At 43.5% G+C, this 22,574-nt stretch overlaps 1 protein-coding gene across 1 annotated transcript; it reads left to right on the top strand.

Moving 5' to 3' along the window:
- Window positions 1-1,249: 1,249 nt before the first annotated feature.
- CAV1 (caveolin 1) lies at window positions 1,250-20,620 on the top strand. The gene is made up of 3 exons (XM_076330483.1): window positions 1,250-1,353; window positions 2,313-2,477; window positions 18,252-20,620. The coding sequence occupies exons 1-3, from the start codon at window positions 1,324-1,326 to the stop codon at window positions 18,591-18,593; spliced, it is 537 nt and encodes a 178-aa protein (XP_076186598.1). The 5' UTR covers window positions 1,250-1,323; the 3' UTR covers window positions 18,594-20,620.
- The last annotated feature ends 1,954 nt before the right edge of the window (window positions 20,621-22,574 follow it).

The following is a 22,574-nucleotide window of genomic DNA, read 5'->3' as shown; positions in this document are numbered from 1 at the left end:
ATACGTGTCCATGTGGACCACATTTTCAACAGGTGCGGTTATTTACATCTGTGGAGCCTACATCCATCTTAGCCAGCGGCTTTTTCGAGGTCATTTCTTAGTTGAATTGCCAAAGCCAAATATACCGCAGTTAAGAATTTTCTACTTCTGTTGCTGCAATTCTGTGCTAAATGGCATGACACTAAGGTCACTATTTTTCTGTTATTGTTACAAATCTTTCACCGTAGTCTGATTTCCTAACAGAAAACTGATGGCTGCGAACACCAAAAAAAAAAAGGGCAAAATATAGCTCATGCAAGATGGTTCAGCTTAGGATTGCAATAACACTATACATCTATGTATAGTTGTTATGTATATGTTCATAAACATAGATGTATAGTGCCACTGCAACCCTAACCTGTACCATCTTGAATACAGTGATGAATCCTTATAGCTTTTACACGAACATATGCCCTTGAGCTTACAAAGGACCTTGAGAACGGAGCATGGCAAGACGTCAGTGTCCCACCATGCCTCTTTAAAAGTAAATCCCAGTGGTTAATATGCATGGCAGACGTGCATGGGTCAGTCTCCTCCCGGGAAAAATATAGCACAGTTACAGTGCAGGACTCTTAAATATTTGCATAGTTTTGAAATGAACCAGTTGAGAAAATCTCTTTTTCTTCATCCCAAGGATGTCCAAGTTTCCACAATCGTTCCTGGGGCAGCGATGACTACGTGTAAACTATTGTCAATGCCGGGGGGGAGGGAGCCCTACAAACGCCTCGCTCGCTCTGGACGCGAAACACAACTAATGTTTTCCATCTCCTCATTGCTTCCTTGCCCCCCCTTGCCCTCCCTCCTCCCCCCCCCCCCCCCCCCCCCGCCCGGGCGGCTCTGCCGCACGCAGGCACCGTCGCCCCCCCGCAGCCCAGCGGCGGGGACCTGCTGCCGGGGGTCGCGGGCGGCCGGGGCAGGGAGGGAAAGCGCGGAGGGGACCCTTTCCCTGTAGTGTCCCTGTCCCTGTCGTGTCCCTGTCCCCGCGCGGCTTGGCCCAAGCATCCGGGACCGGGTCCGCCCGCTTCCAGGTTGCCGGGGCAGGGCTGCTCTCCCCTCCCACCCCCGGCGGCTCCCAGCCGCGTTGTGATATGCCGGGCCCTACCGCGGCTTGTCATCCACCCCAGCCAAAGGCAGGGAGCAGCCCCTGGCCGGCGGCCAGCCGTCTCCCTCGCAGCTACCTCCCCCTGGCCGGCCGCTCCGCAGAGCAGGATCCTCCTGCCTCCGGTCCTACAAGTTATAGCGCAGAGAAACCCGCGGCAGAGCCGCCAGCCAGCCCGGGGCAGCATGTCCGGTACCAAATACGTAGACTCGGAGGTAGGACCGCCGCGGGGACGGAGCCGGGACGCTGCGAGCGCCCCGCTGCTGCCCCGCCGCCCTCCCGCCCGGCGCCGGGTACCTGCTGCGGCTCGGCCCCCCCGCGCTCCCCGCCCGCTGCAGCGCCCCGGCCCAGCAGAGGAGCGGGGCGCGGGGGCGGCTCGGCGGCGAACCCCGCGGCCGGCGCCCGGCGGGGAGGACGGACAACCGGGCACCTGCGGGCAGGGACAGCGGGGCAGGGGGACGCGGGGGGCTCGTCCCCTGCGGCCGGGACGGGGCCGCGGGGAGGGCGCTGTAGTGGCGGCCGTAACGGTGAGGGCGGTATATGGAGGGAGCTACGGCGAGGGCGTCGGGGTGAAGGGGGCACCGTGATGGCCCTGCGGGGAGGGCGGTATAGTGAGGGCAGGATAGTGAGGGCAGTACGGTGCGGGCGCCGGGATGGAGGGGGCAGGGTGCGGGCGCCGTGCTCCGGTCCGCGCGGCGAGGGCGGTATGGGGAGGGCAGCGTGGGGAGGGCGGTATGGGGAGGGCGCTGCGCGGGGAGCCCCGGCCGCTCCCCGCGCTGCCCATGGGGGCCGCGGCTGCGCCCTCCCCGCTTAGGGACGGCTGCGCTCCGCCCTGGGGCAACGCCGCGGGGAGCGGGGCCGGGCGCGGGCGGTGCGGGGCGTGTGGGGCGCGGCGGAGCCGGGGACGTCTGTCGGCGGGAGCGGGAGCCAGTGCCGTGCCTGGTACCGCGGGGGTGTGGTGTGCGCCCCGCGGCCGCGGTTAAATAGCCGGGGCGAGAGCCGCCCCGCAGCGAGGCTCCCGCCGCTCCGCGCTCCCCGCGGGACCCGCGGCCGCCTCCCCCAGCCCGCCCTCCTGCGCGGCGCGGCGCGGCGCGGCGCTGCCCTGCCCTGCCCTGCCCTGCCCTCCTCGGCTCGGCTCTCCCCTCCCGCCCGCTCTCCCTCTCCCTCTCCGCAGGGCTTTCTGTACACGGCGCCCATCAGGGAGCAGGGCAACATCTACAAGCCCAACAACAAGATGATGGCAGATGAGCTGAGCGAAAAGCCGGTGCACGACGTGCACACCAAAGAGATCGACCTGGTCAACCGCGACCCCAAGCACCTCAACGACGACGTCGTCAAGGTGAGGGGGCCCAGGCGGGACGGGGCGAGGGGCGACGCCAGTTCCGGGCAGCTGCCTGTCCTGCCGGGGCAGAGTACGCGGGCACTGCCAGGGCGACAGCAGCCCGCGGACCGCTTCCCTCCACCTGCTGCAAGAGGGAAAGGGCCGGGGGGGTGGGGGGTGTCGTAATTTATTTATCTGTTTTTTAAAGAAAAGGGAGAGGGTACAGCAGAGAGGCGGGCAGCGGGCCAGGGCAGCCCGCTGGAGCTCCTTGCAGGGGCGGGTCGCGCTGCAGCCGCGGCGGGGCTGCACCCTCCCGCGGGCTGCCCGTGCTCTCCCCGCCGGGGGCGCAGCGGGCCGGGCGCTGCGGGGCTGCGTCCCGCCGGGGCGGGGGCTTGCGGCAGCCCTCCGGGGCAGGGGCCTCCCCGGCGCGGGGCTCCCGCAGCTGTGTACCGGCAGGTCATCCCTGCAGCCGGGACGTCCCGCCCGGGACCGGGGGAGCGGGGGAAAAAAGTTGCGTGACCTCATGTAACACCGGCAGAGGGATTTTCCTTCCCTCGGGCACGTATCGAGGCAGGGCAGGGAGGTGGCACCAAACCAGTGCAGTCTGAGCTAGCTGCGCTGCTGGGCACCGCCTGCGGGACAGATCACCCTCCCATAGCCAACTGGGTGCAAAATCAGAGGTCCTGGTGGTCGTTTGGATTTGTTTCCTTGATTTGTTTTGTTTTCCTTGGTGTTTTTCCTTCCCTCAAGAAATGATAAAAGGAAATAAGATAAGCAAAATCGAACTGTGTCCTTGTCTAGATTTTTTGTTTGGGTTTTTAAATCAGAGTTTGACTGTTTTGACAAATCAGGGTCAATGGAGATTTTTGCTTGAAGTCACTTTGGTCAGAAACATCATAGAGATTATTTTTCTCTTAGCAGAATTTCATACTGTGCATGTGAAAATTGAGGATGCTGTCATCTGGGCTTGTCAGAACCTAGGAAAAACAGGAGTTGCCCAGCTGTAGTGGGTGACTAAGCCACTAACTGGCTTATTTAGTATCCAGCAGAGTCTGAGTGTGTGCAGTTCACCATGTTTGTTGGTCAGGAAGACCCGTTATTGAAAAAGAGAAATACCGCATTGTTTCCAGAGAATGAAAAGGTTGGACTCCGGTTCCTGAGTGTATGTCAGTAAAATGATTCATGCTATGTGCAGACAATATAGTAAGGTCCCAAGTAACCTCAAATTCCACTAACTTCAATGCAATTTGAAGGTGATAAATATGACCAGCCATCGTGCTGAATCAACGCTAAGAATTATCCCTCGGAGCAGGCTATATCTTTAAGGAGCCACTGTCAGCTTTGCGATCTAGAAAGAAAAGGCATAAAGGTTTTATGTGTTTAGAAAAAAATCATCTGTATACCTAACGTCACAAAACTTCCACTAAAATGGTTGATGTTAAAAAGGAGAGAGCATTTCTTTTTTCTTCTACCCACGGAGGAACAGCTGAGTAGACAGGAGCAAGAGCTGAAGAATGAGACTGCATCATGGCTTATTGCGTACATCAACAGAAGAAGTCCCCAAAGCAACCAAACCTTCTGAGGATGAGTCATAGCCCCCAAGCAAGTTGGAATCTGGGTGTCCACAAACTTAGCTAGGGAAAGAAAGATCCTGCTGGGAAAAAAGGGAGACCACTGATGGAAAAAACTCCTAATGGACTTAAAAGAAACTGAAACGTACAAAGCCCATCCTGCCTTCTCTGCCTCCCACAGGGGCAATGATTAAGAAAGTTTGTTAGGTCCAATCATCCAAAAGAAAGTTGAAAAGTAAGAATTATAGGAATGGAAAAAACAAGCTTTTCAGTTTGTCCTTTCGAAATAATTGTGGACCAACACATTCATTGAAAACCAACAGCCAGAATACTGGTAACTGCCTCTGTGTCAGCAAGTGAGCTCCTGGTAGTGCACGTAGTCACATCAAGACACAGGAATGTATCAAAATGAATTTGATGTTAACCAGACAGGATTCATTTTGCATCATAAAACCAGCACATTTGTAAAAAATGTGGGCATCATAAAGCAACATTTTTCTGTCTTGTTACAAGGATAAATAAGATTTGCTTTGATTTTTATAAGTATTTCATGGATAGGTCCAACCTGAAAAGTAGAGAGAGGAATTTTGCCACAATTTGAGTTTATTTGGACACTGCTTTCAGGTTCAGCTTCTTAGAAGTAGCCATAAAGTTCAGACCCAATACCTAAGGGACAGGCTCGGATCAGGGTGAAGATACACAGATTCAGTCACTGCCTTAGCTATCAGCCTGTGGTCCCCTTCTGTCATATATCTGCCTTTACTTCAGTTGTAAATCATCCAGGCAGAGTGTAAAAAATACGCTTGTATAACAGAAGGAGTCCCCGGTCTCAGTCAGGTACTGAAAGAGAAAAAGAAATGTTCAGTGGTATTGTAAGCCAGAAGTATGATTCAGGCTTAGCTCAATTTTGTTTAGAGCAGTTGCATTTTTCTAGATTCAGAACCTTTGCTTTTTACCCAGCATTTAAATGCATTTCTTGCCTCTTGACTATGAGGCACAATAGCATGGAAACTGGGGACAAATCAGTCAGCCATGAAATAGAAATGATTAGACAGAGAACGAGGAATCTGCTCTGTAAGCAGCTCTCTAAAAGGCCTCAGTGTTGTCTGCATTCAAATACTTCCCATAGCACATTTTAAAAATAACCCTTGCTTGTGAGAAGCAGGAGACATGTTCCCTTGATGTGCAACACAAAGCATCTGCACAGCTTCCTCTGCAGCAGATACATGGTACAGGCAGCAATAGGGTAGGGATCCGGGCAGGAGGGAGAGACCCGGTCCAGATCCTTTTATAAAAAATAGACGCATGGAGCAGCTTTATACCAAAGTTATTGGTGACCTCGACTTTGCTTACAATTTATCTTCATGTTAGCTACCAAGCGGAAGCTAAGTGCCGTGAAGTTTCCAGAAAAGTGGGGTGAATGACTAGATTTCTGTTCAGAGAGGGATGGAAATGAGGCCTTACCGAACCTGAGGTCCACAGGCAACGGAGTTGGCAGCTCTGTGCTGCAGGAAGCATGATCTAGTAAAATCACCAGAATTTCCTTCCTGCTCCAATTCTTTCAGTAGGGAGCGGAAAGGAAGGAGTTTCTTCCTCATACGACTGCCCTCGTGCATCACCTCGGCAGGGGGAGAACGTGCAATGGTGGTCCCATGTCTTGAGGCATTGGCTTGTGAAGTTGGCTAGTCATGCAGGAGGCAAGGAGGGAATGTAGCGAGGGAAAAGCAGCCTCTGTGCACCTGGGAGCTCTCCGGGAGTCAGTCTGGTAATTATACAGCTATTTTGCTTCACAGTTGTATCTATTTCATATGTCCTTTACTGGACAATTCTACTCTTGGACTTGTGTCCCACAGTTTTCATTTATGTGTGATGAGACGCAACAAACAAGAGGGAAAGCTGATCATTTTTTTTCTCTTATTCATTCCCTGATGATGCAGGATTCACGTGAAGGTGCCTGAAGTTCAGCTTTTGCTCTTCCTGTTTCCCAACACAATATTTGTGTTTTCCAGAGTATGGCTAAATTACAGCCTTCCAACTCTGTGGAGTTCAAAGTTTCTCAAAGTGTCTGTGGTCAAGTCTGCACAAAGTTTACTGAATTTGGAAGAAGCAGAGGAGGGAAACAGTGTTCCTGCAGCTTGGACTTCTCAGTACTTCCTTGCTCCTTGCTCAGGATGGGGATGGACCTTGCAGTCAACCCTGCAAAGTCTGCTGCTTTGGGACTAGTCAGGACCAAACGTGCAGTCACATCTGCAACCAGATTACAGCTTTTTCCTACGGTGGTGAGCCAGGAGGAAAGGCCTGTGCCCAGTCTACCATCCAGAACATAATTATTATTTTGTTTTAAACAAGCGGTGTCTATCTGCCGTTTGTTGTGTAAGAGTCCTTTTCTCTCTGGAAAAAAATTCCAGTACTCAGCTACAGATGTAAGGATGCAGAGCTTTTGTACCAAGTTTTAAACAGTTACGTATTCGTGCCTTCCACTTAAAGCTAATGCAGTTAAGGGCAATTCAGCTCACTGCAAGGAAAAGTCTGGAATTTTTAGTCAGATGTCGACAAATACCGTAACACCCTTATGTAGGCATTAGGCAGGAAAGTATTAATCAACCATTTTAAAGACATTTACAATTTCTGCCGCTTTCTAATAAAAAGAGAGTTTTTTTTAAAAAGCAGTTTGCCATTTTATTTAATCCTTCACAATTACGGTCCCTCCCTGTTGCGCTGAGCACGGTGTAAGATGCACAGAGAGATGACTAGGCAGAGCACCTCCCATCTCCACACCTGAGAACCTCCTGGAAGGAAAGCAGGCATCGTTCCCTGCTCTTTTTGGATGGGAGGGCTAAGGCATTGAGGGCTATCACTCTGATGTGACAGCAGGCGTCAACCTGGGAGGAACAGAGTTCTGCTCTTCAACATGGTAAAACGAGAGAAAAGCAGAGCTCAGTCAGGTGCTTTTTCTGAAACAAGGAATTAAATTAAATTTAATGCAGATCCCCTTTCTTTGTTTTCAGATATTGTTAAAAGTCCCATGAAAATAGATGTTTACATTTAAATACATCAGTATAAATATATAAATATAAATGTGTGTGTATGTTCTAATCCAAGCTTGTCATCTGGGCTCATGGTATTGGCAGGGATGGAAGTTAGATGCCTCTGGGGGCAGATTCACATCACAGAGTTTGGGCCTAACCATAGGACGGGACGAGCGATGCTCTCAGAGTGCATATTTCTCTCCACTGCCGATACGCGTAGCTTAGACACGGCGCCTTACTTTTACACATCTGCATTTAAATGAAATTATTCTGAAACTTTCTGTCATATTAACATCCAGCTGTGGGGTTTAGATTTAAAATGCAAGAGTATTCAAATGTTTGACTTTGGCTATCCACATGATACAATTCTGTTTCAAATATTTCTTCCAAGGCTAGTCTAGGAGTGAGAGATTAAAATCTCGAGTCATTATGAATGCCAGTTTATACGAGGACTGAGTGAGGTCTTAAACTTTTGAAAAACAGTTTTCTTGCACATTAATTAGGAGTTCCCAGACATGGAATTTCTGAATGTCCATAAGATTACAGATAATAATAGCATTTGTTCTAATAAAGGCTTCTTTCTCAAAAAAATGTGTTTGCATTTAAGCTCGTAGTATTATTAAAGCCTTACGCGCTGCCTTCTTGCTTAGCACGATGAACATGACTCATAACCCCATAGGAAAATGTTCATTTGATGGCCAGGGGACAGAGCCACGGATTCAGCATGGATGTTCCTTTTGTTAGAATTGATTGGACGCTATCTCAGATTCAGAGGAGACAAATACTTTTCATTTCTGATAAATTCAACAGAATTCAGGTTATACGTTAGAAAATTTTAAGAACAATTTGAATTAATTTTAGAATTTTTAGCCCACTATATGGATAGAAATACCATGTTCAGCTGCAGAGAGTATGGATGTCTAAAACAAAACAAAACAAACAAACAGAAATCCAAAACTCTCCAGAGGGAAGAGGGAAAATGTCTATAATAGAGTGGTCTGCCCATGAGGTCCCCAGTGAGAATTTGATCTTTGTTGTATTTTAGGCAACAGAGAGAAGAAAATACAAATGAACTTGGATGATTCCATAAAACTTGTGATCTCTGGAAAACTGAAGAGAGATACAGTTCTAAACTAAGATAAGTTTGTATTTCCCACAACTCTCAAATACCCTTGTAATAAACAGACAGCGGGATGACATCTACGTTGGCAATTGATTTTTTGAAATTTTTGATCCAGAACTACCATCTCTCTTTTCTTTTCCAGACAAACGACAGTAATAAGAACCATCTTGGACTAGAAAGGATTTGTTGTTTTGAAGATGAAAGAGAAGTTATGCCATTTAATTTCATTTGATTTATTGGGGAGGCAGGTTTAACTCTGTTAGTCCCTTTATATTTTTCTGGCAGATTTCTTATGAAAATACCTTTTGACAGGTGCAAATCAAACTTTGAATTTTATGCAATATCATTCTTGTCAGAAATTATGTCATCAGATTAACCTTCAAAAGGACAAATGGTTTCAGTACCACTATCCCCACTCTAATGAGCACATTAATTGATAAAGCTTGCACCCAATTTTATTCAAGATAGATAGTCATGGAGCTGTGCTATAGATGTTAGTGGGGCTGTACAAGGATGGGGTTTGTCCATAGTCTTCTATTTATCTGGCCCATGTACTCTCTTTTCAAATAAACAGGAACTGATAAATTCAGCTTCGTAGATAAGAAGTGAGAAGACACTCTCACAGCTGAAGGTGAAAGCATCACATTCCCTGTCCAGACTCCCACTGTGCTGAATTTATACTCAGAGTTTCAAAAAAGCCTAAGGGAGTCTCATAGATGGATTGCAACACTTCCTCTGTCAGCTTTGAAATCCCTTCTCAGAATTCAACCAAATACTATAAAAACACATTCAGTTCTCCTTCAAGATCAGGTTAATATCTCCTGTAGACCTCAGCCATGAAGTCTCCTATCATTTTATGAAGTCCAAGTTCATATATCTCTGTTCTAGTGGAGTTTACGACAAGACCAGAACTGTAGACTAATGATATCTTAATTTTTATGAAATACTAAAGAAATAGTTGCCTCATATTTAAGGATCAGTAACTTAAGATCTTCCGTAAGAAAGACAACCTTCCAACAGAAGAAATGCAGAGGCAAATTTTTTTATAAAGGAACGGAGAGGCAGCTGGGCATTGCTGCACACTCACTGTCAGCAATAAGCATATACAGGTAGAAATGAGGGAAAAGGTGAGAGCAAGTTATACAGATTTGCTAAAAAGTATTGCAGCAGTTAACAGGAGTGTGTTTGTGGGTAGTATACCTAGTTAACAGTCTCCTCTCCTTAGACTCTCTTTACAAATGATAGAAAAAAAAACCGAATTCCAGATCTAAAGCACCCTCCAAAGGTGCCTGTCTCTCTCTATGTACTACTAAAGAAAGAGTTCAAGGTCACTATATTTCCATTTCCCATTAGTACCTAAATTTAGGATGCATGAAGCTAGAGCAAATTCTAAAAAGTTATAGTTAATAGCAGTTTATTACCTTAATAACAGGTCTGTAAACCTGCACTGAAGGCAATATAATAATATAATATAAATATATTTGTATATGTATACTATAAAATATAATATTAAAATATAATATAAAAACTGTTTACAGAATATCTTTACTTTTATTAATGTTTCTGGATTCTGGTTAACTCCAGACCCTACTGGAATCAATAAAAGAATTCCCATTATCTCTAGTGTAGTCAAAACTTCACCCGTGTTCATGTTGATGACTCTGCCGCTTTAAACATACAGACAGATAGACATACGTGGATGCACATACACGCAGACATATCAAAGTTCTTTGCTAAAATGGCTGTATCAAACAAGGAACTGTGGAACATGAAACAAATAATATTCTCTTTGGGAAAACTGCAATAACCTCCCAGCAGCCCAGTTTCCAAGGAGGAAAACAGCCACTTTATTTTCTGACTGCTTACTCTGACAACATCAACGTATTTTCCAAGGAACTGGCTGACATGATATCCCCACCTGCACAGGAAGTTTAGCTGTGTTTCAGAGGAGCGCAGATGTCTCCTTGAGGCTGCTAGTCTTCCCTTCTGCTGGACTATATTGAGACAGGACAGGCAAGTGCATCAGGAAGAGATCTCTGGAGAATGGCTGGTTGCTGCAGTGCTGACCCATTGGCATCAGTCGCATTTTTCTCACGAGTATTTCCGCAGATTTTGATGAGCCTGCCCATCTGATAAAACAAAGCTCATCACCAGGGCTTTTCTGGTATGTAATCAGTAATTCAGCATGGGCAGGCAGCAGGAGGTTGTTCTCTCAGTAATTAGTAGCAAATTATTTTTTGCTATTTGCACTGATTTTCAGTTTATGAAATGGTGATCTGCAATCACGACCTTTTTTCTAATTCATGACAATATTTAAAATTGTTCACAATCCATTTGAATATTTGTTATTTGTGCAGCAGGGGTCACTCCTGACTGGACCAGTTTTCTTCTCTGGCTAGAAGAGTGTAGTCCTTCAACTCTATTTTCCAACGCAAATATCCTTGTTTTTTAAAGCATTGTTTGGTTTTCTGGCATACTCTATAGTACTCAGGAAAGAGTCACAATTTCCATCAAGAGATCTGCCAGCAGAACACTTTTCTTGCCATATTATGGAAAGCAGGCACAGGGAGACAGGGAATGTAAGGCAAATTCATTGATTGTTTGAGGAAGTAGCTGGGGTGGAACAGTTCTGCTTGCTTGCTTAGGATTTCGTTCACCTTGGAATTATTTGTTTGTCATTTTTCTGCATTTAGCCAGCTTTACACAAAAACTATGGTCCTAGCCATCTGTGCTCACGGCATCTCTGTTTTTGTACAACGGAATGGGTGTTGTGCCCGCTGGTCTGGCCAGTCCCCACAACAGCAGTGTGCTCTGAAGACAGAGTTCAAGGTTGACAGGCAGAGCCTAACCTTGCTGTAAGGCAGCCTGAGGAGCCCCCCTATGTGGAGAGGCTCTTGGGGTTCCCTTGTTAGAAGCTTGCCACCATACCAAGAGTTAAGGTGATTTCTTGTCTTGTGGTGGAACTTACCTCATCTCTGGACACTGCTGGATGTTCATGTTTTGTAGTCACCCATGCTATAGCCTGAGGCTCATATAAATACTCTGGAATAGAATGAATTTTGCCTTTATAGCATACCTGACAGCAGCTGATGTTTGCTGTTGAAAACAATGATTAGCGAGGAAGTAGAACATCTAGGCACCATGAAGCCGTATGTTTTCAGGAACAAAGTACCAGCTTCTCTACATAGCTGCAGGCAAACGTTTGCCAGGTGGAGATTACACAGTGCTCCTAAAAGGGTGAATGTTTTTTTAGAGTAGAAACAAGTGAGGACACTGTTCAAGTTCCTGTAACGCCGTGCAACTAAGGCATGGATGTGCGTCCTCAGGGAGAGCGTTGGACCCCTTTGCAAAGCTGGCAGCCAAGCATCCTCCCGTTCCTCTTTCATGTAGCCTTGCAGCCATGAAGGGCTACCATGTGCTACACCCTACACCTTCAAAATAGTCAAGTTTCCTGGTGTCTGGGAGGTGAGGGAAAGGAGAAGAGCAGCTTTACCCCTATGAGTCCCAACACCTCCCATGCTCTTTCCCTTGGTTGTTTCAGTAGAAACAACCTAATACGCTTTTTCATCATTTTCTGATAAACTGTGATAGTGATCAGGAAGACAAGCACCAGCAGATGTGGAAACGTGATATTTCAAAGGGTCAAGGAAACATTTAGATGTTTAGCTGATATCACTGATTTAACAGAATGGTTGTGAGCTTATTGCTTAGGGTTTTTTTGCTTCTGCTGTGATGCCTTTTTTTCCAAGCACTGTAACTGTCAATTTTTAAGTTTCAGATAGTATGTGGAAGTACAAAAACTAATAATGATCTCGTATACTCATGCATTTTCTAATTTTTAATAACATACAGTACAGCCTTCTCCGAAGTTAGTAGTGCTGCACCTGTCCTGAACATCACCTCCCAAATGTGACTTGTTTTTCTTCTGATGAATGTTTCTTTAAAGGACATTGAATGCATTGGGAAATTTTACAAATTGCATTTATCGCAGGAGAAAAAAAGATCATATCTGCTTTTTTCTATACATCTGTTTCAAGTCTTATAGGGACACAATATAATCTGGTGAAACAATATTCTACATACAGTCTTGGTATCAGGGAAAAACCTGTTTAAAAACAGCACTGGGTACAGACAGTTCCCATACTCTGTGCTAAAAATGTAAAGAAAACGAACTTGTGACTCCTTCTTGGATAAATATATATTCAGACTTGACTATAGCCCTGGTCTGGCAAAGCATGTAAGCATACTGACATCAGTGGGACAGTTCATGTTTTTCAGGTTGCGTGCATATTTGAGTGGTTTGCTTGACTGGAGATATTAGTGATCAATCAAGAGAGATCCAATAAGGATCTGAGCGTCTTTTCACTGACTCCAAAAGGCTTTGATGGCACTCAAAAATGTAGGCATCCTCAGCCCTTGTTTGGGTTGCTCCTCAGTGGAGTAGTGGTGGTGCCTGTCTATGCAAACTGCACGCTGTGAGCACAGTAGCAGCACACAGCTACCGCCCGCGAAGATTTGAAAAATTATACTTACAATCACAGAAATGTAGATTAGGTCAAAGCCCCCATAAAATGCTGATGGCCTTAATAATTTTTTTCTGATAGACCCAGCACAGTAAATTTTTCTGTGTAATGGATATTACATACCTCAAAGAGCAAACTTTTGAGGAGAAGCACAACTGGTAAGTAGGTAATTTGAGGTTGGCATTTAACACACCTTTCCAGCCTGCCAGGTTTTGATACATAGGGACTAAAGTTGCAAGGTCAACAGGTCAACTATTTTAGTATATAAAGCTTATATTCTTGAGTCAGCTGGGGTTTTTTTAGAAAAAACAGTAACTTCACACTGCTAAGCTTTTTTAATTAATAGGGGTTTTTATTTAAACAGACTTTGAAAAAAGAAGACAAATTCCCCATACTGTTTCCTTTTCTTGTAAATAAATCTCTTTTAGAATCAAAGCAGGTTCCTTAATTTCCTGATAAAAGTTTAATAAACATATGCAGAGCAAAAGAAGCTGCGGTAATTCTCATAGTAGAATCAGACAAAAGCTTCAAGCAATGTAAAAAATGGCTTTACCAAACTGAATAGTAGGAAACAAAGAATAGCTGAAGTCAGGAAGTGTATTGTAGGCATGGAACAGGAGTTGATAGTGTTTAATAGCTTTGGCTGACACAGAAGGCTGTAGTGAGTTATTAGCATCCTTTAGAGGGTCAAAACAAATTTCCTTTACTTCTCTCTGTCGCAAGTGAACGTGCCTGTATTTTCATTAGCTTGGCAAATAACTCACCATGATTTCACAGGACACCCTGACAGCTCTAGAGGAACAAACTGCACACTGAACGTGCAATCTACTGAATGAGACCTGTGCCTGACCTAAGCATGCCTTTATGTAGATAAAACAGAGTTCTTCACAGATCTACATGCACGTGATGCTTTAGCAAAAGTGGCCTTGAGAACAATACCCTGGAAAAGGTATCTTAGCCCTGCAAGCTGGTTAGGTTCACTTCCAGAAATTAAGAGAGTCTTTCTTCCCTAGGGTCATATTTCTGGCCACTTCTCTTTCTCCTGTCAGTCCTATTTTTACTTTGCTTAGTTCAGCTGGACTCCCGTTATCAGTCTGATGACACTCACCGTCACCGAGTGCTGCTGAACTAAAAGCCAGAGGAGAGTAATAGGAGAGACTGAGGAGTGAGTAATCCAAGTGATGTAAATGTAACCCATAGCAAGGCAAAATGCATCCAGTCACCTATTCCTCCTGCTGCCTGGGGAGGACTGATCCCTGTGAGTGAAAAACAGGATCTTTCATGGGAGTGGTTCAGTGCGAGAAGAATCTGGGTGATATCTCAGTTCCTGCAGCTTAAAGACTTATCTCTACTGCCTGAACAGTGAAATAAATAGAGAGTTTCCCAGCCAGTGGATCTGTACGTGATCTGTTAGCAGCTGAGAAGTAGAAGAGCCCAGATTACCTCAACTCTTTGCCTGTCTTTATTTAGACTGTACACTGCTGCGGGGAAGTCTGGTTTTGGACAGCACGGCAGATGTTCGCGTTCCAGTCATAGCTGGACTCTCTTGACATGTACATAATTTTGTAACGTTCTTACGACTTTTAGGGAGATAACAGCTTCATTTTAACTCTGTATTCATCTGAGAGTTTTTAGAGTTGTCAGGCTGTTTTTCTGTCTTATCACTCTCAAATTCAGTTTGGTATCTCCCTTACTCAAAGTGGAGCAATGTGGAACATGGGACTTGAGGAATAATGACATGGGAAAGATATGGTAGTGAGACATCAGCTACGGTTTCTATAGCACCGTCTATTCAGCTTCTGTGCATTGGTAGAAACATTCCCAGAGCTGTTAAAATTACTGCAAGAAAGTAACCTCTTGACAATTGTTGGTGGCGTGAATACACCACTATTATCATCTCACAGACAGATTGATTCCTGAGTACCTTTAGGACAACTGTGTATGACTTGAGCTGGGAAATCCTGCCCAAAATATCATAAATGTTCTAATATTAGCATAATCTCCCGGAATGAGGACAGGGCTGTCCATCTGGAAATGTTATATGGCATGATTCTTCTGTCAGCTCCCCATGGAGCTGACAGAACTCCATGGACATCTTGGAGCACACGACAGGCTAAACACATTAGTTACTGACAATCACGATTACAGAAAGTTTACTATTTGATTTGAAAACCAAGGAGTTTACTGGCTTCCATTTTTCAGTAAAGCATTCATTATAATGAATTATTTTGAAAGGAATCAAATTATGGGCCAGTCTTACTATTTATTTTAAAAGTTCTAGGAAATTCACATTAACCTATGGTTTCTTTTTGCATGCCAAAAACATGCTTTGCTGATAAAAATAGGTCCCACTTAGCTAAATTAAAGATGTAACCATGAAAAGGCTGATGGACCTCAATGCAGACTTGCTTTCCTGCTGACATTTAATATTTCCCGTATTGGCCAGTTGAAAAAAATACAGGATAGACTCCGCCACAACTGAACTGAATAAAAAGTCTTTAGGCATGACCCTGAATAGTCCTCAATGCACTGAACTGCTCTATGGTGCCTGTGTGCACAAACTGGCTCTGCCAAGGATCACAACATCAACTGGTGGGAAGCATGCGATAAATTGCCAGAAGTTTTAGAATAAGAGGGCTATGCTCAACCATGTAGTCTTCACGTAGTAGTATTTTTTGAGAAGCAATTTTTTTTTTTTTGCTGTAATCATTTTGGGTTTTGCCATCATCTGCATATCTTTATTACCTGATTTCGAGGCAAATGTTGATAATAAGCCAAGAATACGCATTCACTTTGTAAATTAACTACCATGGGATATGGGCTACAAGGAAAACGTTGCTTTTGAGTAGCTGCAGAAACAGATAATACAAGCATGCTTGCTTGCGTATTCCAAAAAGAAAATATACTTGCCCCATAAACTCGGGCGTACATTTTTCCAACATGTGTAGTCAGTTGAATAAGATTGATTTCAGTGAACAATATGCAGATCTTGAAATCATCTTAATTTTTTTTGTGCGAATAGATATAAGTCAACTACATGCCATCATCAGGAGATATTATTGACTTCCTAATGTATACACCTACAACCTTTTCTTCTTTCTTTCATGATGCAGTCCTAAAATCCCATGATTGATATAAGGACATCTGATTGCTTCATTTGGTAAAAAGATCACAATATATCCAGGAAAGCTTTTTGCTCTCTTACTAGACTGCAGCTAACTTCTAATGACTGATTCATGTAATTATTTTATGGCCAATGTACTCCATAAAGCTAATTTTTTGTCAGTTGTTTAGTCCCCAAACATGAATTTTTATATCTAATAACCCCATAATGAACATAGCATGTTGTTGCCTGTGGTTCCTTTCTCAGAACTAGAGTAATTTCCACCAGAGCTTCAATGCTGCACCCGCTGAAATTACAGAGCCCAAATAATTTCTAATTTCCTGTGAGCTCAGAAGTGAATGTATGCTGTCTTTAGACACTGATTTCAAGGAAACTGTTTTCTAGGATTTGTACCAAAAATTCATGCACACGACCTGCAGAAGCAGAGGTTATTTCATACCCGTAAAACTATTGCAGAAGAGAGCCATGACCAAACTCTCTTTTAATTTTCTCTTTTTGTAGCTATTATTTTAAATTATGCTGTTCAGTTTCAGAAAGTCCAGACAGGCTTTTGGCTCTGCACATCTTTACGGACAAGTGCACAGCGCTGAGCGTGTTCGCTGGGTATGTAGCCAATGCAAATTCTGCCATCGGTTTCTGTGGAGACAGAATTTTAACCCAAATGCTACCTTTAGATGTGATGACGATGGTGAGTTCCCATCCCAAAGAATCATAGATCACTTTCAGATCACTAGAGCCTTGTTCAGAGTAGCGGATAAAGAGGAGAAGGTTTATAGTTTGTGTTATATGATGTCTAGAGAGAAGCACTGGCAGAGAGTGATAGTGGCACAGCAGAGAGCAGTCAGAGAGTGATGTTTAGGCCCAGCAATACGTTGAATTAAGCCAGCTAGATGTTAGGCATTCAAGATGCTGATGTCACAGCTGATTCAGAAATTTCAGAATTATCTTTTATTGTTGAAGAAACTGGAAAGTCCAGTGGTTTTATAATATTTTTCCCTTTGTAGTGAGTTGGTAACTTCTGTTTCGAGGTGATTGAAGACTCAACAGGAGAGAGGGAGGAGTTCTTTCCAATTTTTACATATATTTTAGATTAAAAGAAGTGATTGTGAGCGTTTTCCTACAGTTTAAGAAATACTTATTCTGAATGTATGTAGATTCACCTCCTTCCAGCATGCTAAGGTACTGTTGCCTGAGTTTCTGAGGCTGCTGGCCCATATCATACCCTGCTCCTGTAAATCTTCACTTACGGCAGCAGCAGCATCTCACTTTGGGATCCAGTCCCAGGAATGCAATTTCTTTTTTTCTTTCATCTGATTTAAACAGTCATTTAGTTTCTTGCAGAGGAATAGTGGTGTGATGTTCTCTTTCCTGTTGAATGCAGTACCTATACAATTGGTTGTGTTAACTAAATTAAATATCCTGTATTGTGGGTTATATCAAACACATTTGTGTGACATGGAGCTGAACCATCATCGCGATTCTGTTAATTTTCTAATAGAAATGTTATGACAATTAAGCTTCCTGAATAGTTCAGTATTTCAACAGAGCGCGGTAAAATATGCCTGTTGGAATGCACTGCTTCCTTAGGTGACTTTTTGAACGATTTATGAATAGTCAAAACTATGAAATATGTGGAAAAGTGCATTCCTTCTAAATATTAATATGTTAGCCTGGCCATGTCTTTCATGAACAGAGTGTTATCACATAAACAAGATAGGCTAGAACAAAAGAGCTCTAATGTGAAGAGCCTCCTTATGTTTAATAAGATGGAAGAGCTCCCTAACCTTTTCAGACTAAGGAGGAGCTCTACCTGATGCAGATCTAAATCTAGCATTTTGTTTTTCAGTCTACTAATATCTATGCCTGTTTCAAAGTATATATTCAAATAGCTAGCCTCACCATTTATTCACTGTCAAAATTCAGCAATGCTATACAAGGAAAGATGGGATAATTCAGATGAATAAAACACATTTTATTGATGCACGCTTGAGGTGTGTAAAAAGTCAAAGTAGTGACTGCATTTATTCCACTCATAAAGATGTGAAACAGTTAAGTTAGGCAACGAAAGCGTGATGATTCTGTTCACCTGGTTTGTCCCTTAAGTAGACTTCAAGGACACTCCATACACGTAGCGCTGTAGATGAGGAAAATATATTGTGGAGAGTTCATCTCCATCTAGAAGTTAGATGTCTAATTTTGAGCTAATCATTGAGGCTCCCTGATAGTTACTGGAAAAAGATAGTCCCTGGAAAGATTCATGGTTTAAATGATGTGTTAAAATGGGTCGAATCATGTTGGGATGTAGGAAGTACGTGCTTTGGTATTTCGTTGCAGGGGACCATTGCTTTCCAGGAAAGCAGTTTCTGGAATCCAGCCTTGATGCGAACGTCTGACTGACCTGACTTTGTGTTCTTTGCTGCAGATTGATTTTGAAGATGTGATCGCTGAGCCAGAGGGAACACACAGCTTTGATGGGATTTGGAAGGCCAGTTTTACCACCTTCACTGTAACGAAATACTGGTTTTATCGTTTACTCTCAGCTATCTTTGGCATTCCTATGGCTCTCGTCTGGGGCATCTACTTTGCCATTTTGTCATTCCTGCACATCTGGGCGGTGGTGCCGTGCATAAGAAGCTACCTGATTGAGATCCAGTGCATTAGCCGCGTCTATTCGATCTGCATCCACACGTTCTGCGACCCGCTGTTTGAGGCCATAGGCAAAATGTTCAGCAGCATCCGAGCCACAGTACGGAAAGAGATTTGAGGGACATTTCAAGGAGATCCATCAGCCTAGGAAGGGGGTGGGGGGTTTGTGTTGCTTGGAGTGTTTTGGTGCCAGTTTCGTGTTTCCCAAAGCAACATACAGCAGCTAGCGGTGGATATACTGGCTCAAAACAAAGAATCACTTGCTCAGTTTCTTTTTCTACTGTTTATTCTTACTGGACTACTTGCTTCTTTTTTTCTTTCTTTTTTTTTTCCCCTTTAGTCTGCATTTCAAACTAACCTTAAATGGTTATTCTTCCATGCCAGCTGCATATCATTTTGCTGGCTGTTCAATTCAGAGACTGAAGTGTTGTTGGATGCCTTTTTATCTCACCCTTCATTCCTTGTGAGTTAAATCCACAGTGATACTGAAGAACGACAAAAATGCTTTCCAACACTATAAAGCCATTCATTTTATTGTGGCCAAAGAGCGCAGAGCTATTGCAGCAGAATGAATGTGACCAGCTGGCAGGTTTTAGCAGAATGTTCTTTTTCAATTGGATTGTCAGTTGACTGCAGCTATTTATAGTCATGGTCAGATATGGTGCACTATGAATAAATTAGTTAAGTAGACAAATTACTGAACTAATATATGTCCCAAAAATCTAACACTTTATCAGGTTGGAGACATTGACAGGTGAAAGCTTTTCACATGCATAAAAAGCTTCGGTCGGTGCCTTTCTATCTCATTCTCTCTTGGAAGTTTGCATCCAGTCTTTTCTCAACCTTTGCTAGGATTGCAGAAGCAAACTGCAGTTGAGAACTAAACCTGGTCATTATGGAAACATTTTCCTGACTGTGTCTCATGACACATCCCTTAGCAAGCATTTAGGTGCTTATCTCATAGGCTTTTTTTTTTTTTTTTTTTGCAAAGTATTCATATAAATACATATCGCAGGTATGCCGGAGATAACCCTGAGTTACAAGAAGAATGGTGTGCCAAACCCAAGCCACATGAGGCCAAGGAGGAGCTGCCCCTGAGTGAAACTTCTCTATCAGCTTTCAAAGCTTCTCTATCAGCAGAAGTCAGCATGCCACTAGCATGCAGATTGTTTTCAGGAGAACTGATGCTTTGCTGAGTCTAAACTAATCCATCACAAGAGATGGTTTAGAAACTTCACATCTGTGAGTTGGTTTGTTCATTTTTAGCTGAGCTGCAACATCAGGAAGTCTTAAACAGAGGGTGTTGTGTGAAACTACCGTGTTGCAAAGTGCAAGGCTTAGAAAGCAAAGCCTTTGCGACATGTTCTGATGCTGTGACCTGCAGGAGATTTTTGCCCTCATGATAGTACTGTGTTCAGAGATGCCCTCTGCATCCTCATACGGTTTGCGTGAAGCATTTCTAAAAATAGTTGTGAGGCTAATCAGCTTTATCGTAAACCAACCTGGGGCCTGAGCCTGCTCCAGTTGGGATCTCCAGCAAACCAGTTCTTGACCTCGGAGAGTGCAAGATTTGGCCCTTGGCATGAGCATGGAGCTGTCTGGTACACCTACAGCTTTTTTTATTTAGTGCTGATATTTCACATATTGCTTTACCTAACACAGGAGTGCCTTCGGTTCAATTTCTGCCAAAGCATTGACAATTTTAGGAAATGCTGCATTTTTTAATGGGGGTAGGGGGAGGAGGGAAGAGGGGAGATGGTGCACAAAAAAATTACAAAGCTATTAACTACTATTGTTTGCATTTAAAACAGACACTGGTATGGATATAGTTTTATGTTTTTCTATGTACATAGTGAAGAGTGTACTATTATAGACTTTTTCAGTATTGAAAGCAAGCGAGATTGTAAACAAGAAATATTTTATCTTTTTATGAGGAAAATCACTCTGAAGAAAACCTTCTTGATTTGCCATATAAACTGTATATCCTGAAAGATGTCTGTTCACTTAGAGTTATTAGTCCCTAATCCAAATACATTGCTGATCCAAGACATTTACATTGTTGTTATACGCTTACAGATATAACTGACACTTTTTTTTAATTCTGCATGTACATTAAAGACTACAATAAAAAGATGTTTAATTGTAGCTCCTGTCTGACTTCTTTTTCCTTGAAAGTCATGTGAACAAATCTCATGTTATTAGGAAGAAAAGCCCAGTATTTCTTGATAAAGAAACAGAAAGCGATGTCATTTGTTTCTCAAGAAAGAACGTGCAAAACCGTCTCAATTTGTGGTTCAGGATCTGACTCAGGAAGGTTCTTCCCAACAAAAAAATGTCATTTTTTCCCCAAGTAAATATTTTCTGCTGCTAAATAAGTAGGCAGTAGGACTAGTGAATACAGCATTGAATAGGGAACCTAAGCTTGTTTAAATGCTTGGTGTTCCTCAGTTTCCCTACATTTCAAATTAGGATAATGATATTTACTTGTAGACAATTTTAATATCCAATAAACAGAATGATATCATAATACAATGAGTTGTTTATAGTTCATTTTACGTAAAAGATTTTGGCCATCCAAAATTCAGTCCTGGATTGTCCTGATGATAGCTCGTCAGTTAAAATTGTTTAAAGTTTTCTTTTTCAGTTCAGTGGAAACAGGATTGTTCCTAATGAAAGCTCATTAGCCTAAGCATTTAATGTATGGAAATAGGGGAATGACAGTTTTTATCCAGCTATGTATAGACCTAACTTGTGACAGGACAGTTCTTTTCTATGGGGTTATTGCACAATACCTGTCACACTGTTAAACTAGTACACAGAAGTCCAATAAATCAGGCTATTACATTTTGGCCTACAAATCCATTAACCATATTTTAATGTTCAAATGGCAGATACCAGCTTAAGGTAGTCTGTCATATGTTTTCCAATAGCAGAATGGTGTATTTAATGGTAGTTAATAGTCCAATGGTAGCAAATAGTATATTGAATTGAACTATGTGAGAAAATTTAAAATATTTTAAAAGGTAAGAGGGAGGTTGTAATATGAAAGTAAAGCAAATGAGCATTCTGGTATTCAAAAACACCTTGCTTTTGCAAAGAGCCTGATAGATTCAGGACAGACACATCTATTTATCTTAGCCATTTATAATGTCATGTCTCCAAGACTCTTCATGGGAGAGATGTGCAGATCCCCCCTATGATTGCACTGTCCCTGGCGCTTCGCTGGGCAGTGGTCGCGGGGCTGTGCTATGGGTGAATCTCATACCTGTGCTCCTGCCAGGCTCTCAGTGCCGTAACACTCATGATCAATACCACAGTCACGATACACCCCATAGCAAGATCCAGGTTTGTCCACTAGGGGACTAGAGATTAGCCGTTAGACCATGGCATCAGGCAATCTCCTATCATGGCTGTAAATGTGGTGTAGACTGTCTTACGCTACTAGATATTAAAGTCAGTGTCATAAGCTGCCTCAGGACCTGTGGATTCAGGTGGGCTCAAGCTGAACAGTTCTTGGCTGTCGTTGGTCACTCTTCTCATCTTCTGAGTCACCAGTTCCTGAATTGTGCCATGTAGCTTGAACTGTTTTCCTTTGAATACCCTGAGACAATGTATGGGGGAGCTGGATGCTCCAGTTAAAACCAGCTGGAGCACCCGAGTTTTGAGAAATGAGAGAGCGTGAACTGCTTGGCTGTGTGGTTGATCCCTCTGAATTTGATTGTTTAAGAACAAACTAAATACAGAATTTTTTTTTTTAAATATATTTATTGGAATGAAGTTGCAACAAGATATAATGACAAACCATAGGCTTTTATTAATGATGGAGAATTTCCATAGCTGCACCTTTTGACCCTCTCTTAGGTTAAACTAGCACTGTTCTCTGTTCACTTGTTTGCTTTCATTGCCTTGTGTGTCTGCTGCATCCTCCTCTTTTTTTTCCTCATCTCCTGAGTAGGGGGAAAGAGGCACAGAATAAAAGTCTTTGCTGAGCTAGACACCTTTGCTATCTTCATTTGTGTCTTATAAACCTTAAGTCTTTCACTTTGTGTTATTTGACACTGGGACACCATGTGGTACAGGTTATGTTAATTCTATCTTG

This window comes from Aptenodytes patagonicus, chromosome 1, assembly GCF_965638725.1.
Source record: "Aptenodytes patagonicus chromosome 1, bAptPat1.pri.cur, whole genome shotgun sequence".
Lineage (NCBI taxonomy): Eukaryota > Metazoa > Chordata > Aves > Sphenisciformes > Spheniscidae > Aptenodytes > Aptenodytes patagonicus.
This window is presented reverse-complemented; position numbering and strand designations above follow the sequence as displayed.